Raw genomic sequence first — 2,857 nt, forward strand, 5'->3', positions numbered from 1 at the left:
CTCAACTTTGACTCATTATCTCATCTAGTTTGATTCATGAGCCATTTATTGAGTCGAATCCAAGCAAGTTGACTTGACTAAATTATACCCCAAATTATTTCCCGAAAAATCTCATCAATATCATGCGCTATTTTCTAAGATTCACATTAGTATTTCGTACGAATTCTACTTATAGGCCTCATGAGAATGGATACATCAAAACCAGGCAAAGCAAACAATGGCCAATATCAACAAGACAAGCATTTCAACCAAAACACAAGAAATAATACCAAGCAATGCAACACAAAGCACTATGTAAATCAAACAAATCATGACAAGAGACTGCGCCATCACCAAACCTTAAGCCTTCATTCTTGGAGCCAATTGAGCTCGCAGCGGATTCTTCATCACCAATGTGAACTCAGGTTTCTCCGACAAGTCCACCTCCTCTCCTGCAACCGTCTCCCACTTAAACTCCTTCACCAGATTAGCTACAAAATACTCTAAATGAAGCATGGCGAGTCCAAGTCCAGGGCAAATCCTCCTTCCCACCCCAAAAGGCATCATTTTTATCTCCCTACTCCCCGTCATGTCCACGCCTTCCCCATCCCCTCCCGTCATAAACCTCTCCGGCTTAAACTTCTTAGGCTCCTCCCACGCTCTCTCATCCCAATTCATCTCCGTCACGAGAAAGTTAACTGTGGCATTTCTAGGTATCAAATATCCTTCAAACTCAATGTCCGCCGTCACCGAATGCGGTATCACAATATGCGCCGGCGGGTGACGCCGCAATCCTTCCTTGATCACCGCTTTTAAGTACGGCATTCTCTGCAAATCCTCTTCCAATATTTTTTCTGCTTTATTTTTTCCCACCACAGTCTCTATCTCCTCGAATACCTTCTCCTGCGCGCCCTGGTTCTTCACTAGCTCAGCCATTATCCACTGAAGCGCCGTCGCCGTGGTATCTGTTCCGCCGGTGAAGAATTCGGAGCAGAGCGTCACTATTTCATCTTCAGTCAGAGCTCTTCCTCCTTCCTCCTCGAGTGTTAAATCAAGAAGTGAGTCGACGTACGAGTGAACAAACCTTTCGTCTTTCTCCTCCCTCTTGTTCTCCTTATGCGCCTTCCGAATTCTAATCAGCGGAACAAACAGATCGGCCTGCCTCTGCCTCAACCGAACCATTGTCTTCCACCTGCTCCGGAACACGTACATCGATACAGTCGGCAAAAAAGCGAACACGCCGAGCTTGCTAAAGTACTGCAGATACTCTCTTTGCGCAGTTTCAATCTCCCGTATTTTCTTCTCATCGAGCTTCTCCCCGAAGCACATGAGAACAAGGAGGCAGAACATGGCGAACTGGAAGCTCTCAATGGCGGTGACAGCGGCGTCTGGAGCCCCCAATGACTGGTTTTTCAGGTCACGGAAGAGGGCGTCGAGGACCCACTCGCGGCCAGGAGAGAAAAGGCGGACTTTTGAGGGATGGAGGATTTCGGAGGCAAGGTTGCGGCGGAAGAGGCGCCACATCGGGCCGTAGGAGCCGGCGGTGATGTTGTGTTGGTTGCTGCTGAGTAGGCGACTAGCAGGGAGAGGAGTAGGGCGGTCGGCGAAAGCAGCGCCGAGTTGAACTAGTGCTTTGTGGGCTAGTGAGCGGTCGGAGATGAATATCGAGCGGCGGGAGCCGATGCGGACGGTGATTATGGGGCCGTATTGAGAATGGAGGTCTTTGAGAAGGTAGTGTTCGAAGTTGGAGACTGGGCGGCGGAGCCAGAGGAGGTTGCCGAGAATAGGGATGGAAGGTGGGCCAGGGGGAAGTTCACGGTCCGACTTAGAGGGGAGGAGGAGGAGGCGTAGGAGGAGGGAGAGAGCGGCTGAGCCGGCGAGGGAGAGGAGTATGAGGAATGTATCCATGGTTCTTTCTTTGATGGACATCGTTTCATAATTAATTTGATTAATTTATAGGCTGAAGGCCTCCGTGTTTTATCGTGTAAGGGCTTAAGTAATTGAAGTGTTGAGATCTTTCTGGGAATTGAATAGTAAACAAACGACGACTTTCAGTAATAATTATTAAAATAACAATGTATTTACAATTTATCTTGTTCAAATCTGGAATTTTATTTTTGACAATGTCAAAAATTAAATACAATTTTAAATTGATTAACTTCAGCTAATTGTAAGATGTGAGAAGAAATACTCAGAATCTTCTCAAAACATAATTTAAACAATATATATTGATTAAAACTGTAAAATGAATCTTGATATTTTAAGATATTTTCTTAGATCATGGTAGAGCTGCATTTTACAATTTTTGCTTACTGTTGGGTAAAGAAACGTATCAGATTTGCTATTTCTGAAAATAATAATAATTAAAATTTTAAATGCTTTTGGGGTTAATTTTTGATGATATTTTGAGCTGACTTTATAATTTAGAGGAGAGTGAAAAATTAATGCTCAATTTTTTAATTTTTGAGATCAATTTCTACATAGTTTGAAAGTTAAGGGAGCTGACTTAGTTTCATGTTTGTATTGAGAGTATATATGTTGCGAGTTTTGAAAGAGAATAATAAGGAAAACTTCAAGCCATGGCTAATTTTCTAGCAGCACACACAAAACCTACTAAGTCCCCCCTAGATGATAATCTTCTTGATGAGCAAATTTTGAGTTTAGAGGACAAAGGAAAGCTCTATGTGGGAGTTGTATTTAGATGATGTTGCATCCTCTCAGAGGGATATAGCGTCACCCGTGGCTATCTCAGAGAAATCTAGTATTGAATTAGCTTTCATAACACCTCAAAAATGTCATTTACATTATTCTTAACATTTATGAGAACTTTGTTCTAATAAGAAGATTTAATAATTTACCTAGAATTAACAATCTTTAT

The 2,857-nt window shown here is 42.9% G+C and overlaps 1 protein-coding gene across 1 annotated transcript; it reads right to left on the reverse strand.

Annotated features, from left to right (window-relative positions):
• Window positions 1-228: 228 nt before the first annotated feature.
• LOC110112418 (cytochrome P450 89A2-like) lies at window positions 229-1,887 on the reverse strand. The gene has a single exon (XM_020844636.2). It carries the CDS (start codon window positions 1,885-1,887, stop codon window positions 340-342), a length of 1,548 nt encoding a protein of 515 aa, XP_020700295.1. The 3' UTR covers window positions 229-339.
• Window positions 1,888-2,857: the final 970 nt, after the last annotated feature.

This window comes from Dendrobium catenatum, unplaced genomic scaffold (genome assembly GCF_001605985.2).
Source record: "Dendrobium catenatum unplaced genomic scaffold, ASM160598v2 fragScaff_scaffold_1077, whole genome shotgun sequence".
Lineage (NCBI taxonomy): Eukaryota > Viridiplantae > Streptophyta > Magnoliopsida > Asparagales > Orchidaceae > Dendrobium > Dendrobium catenatum.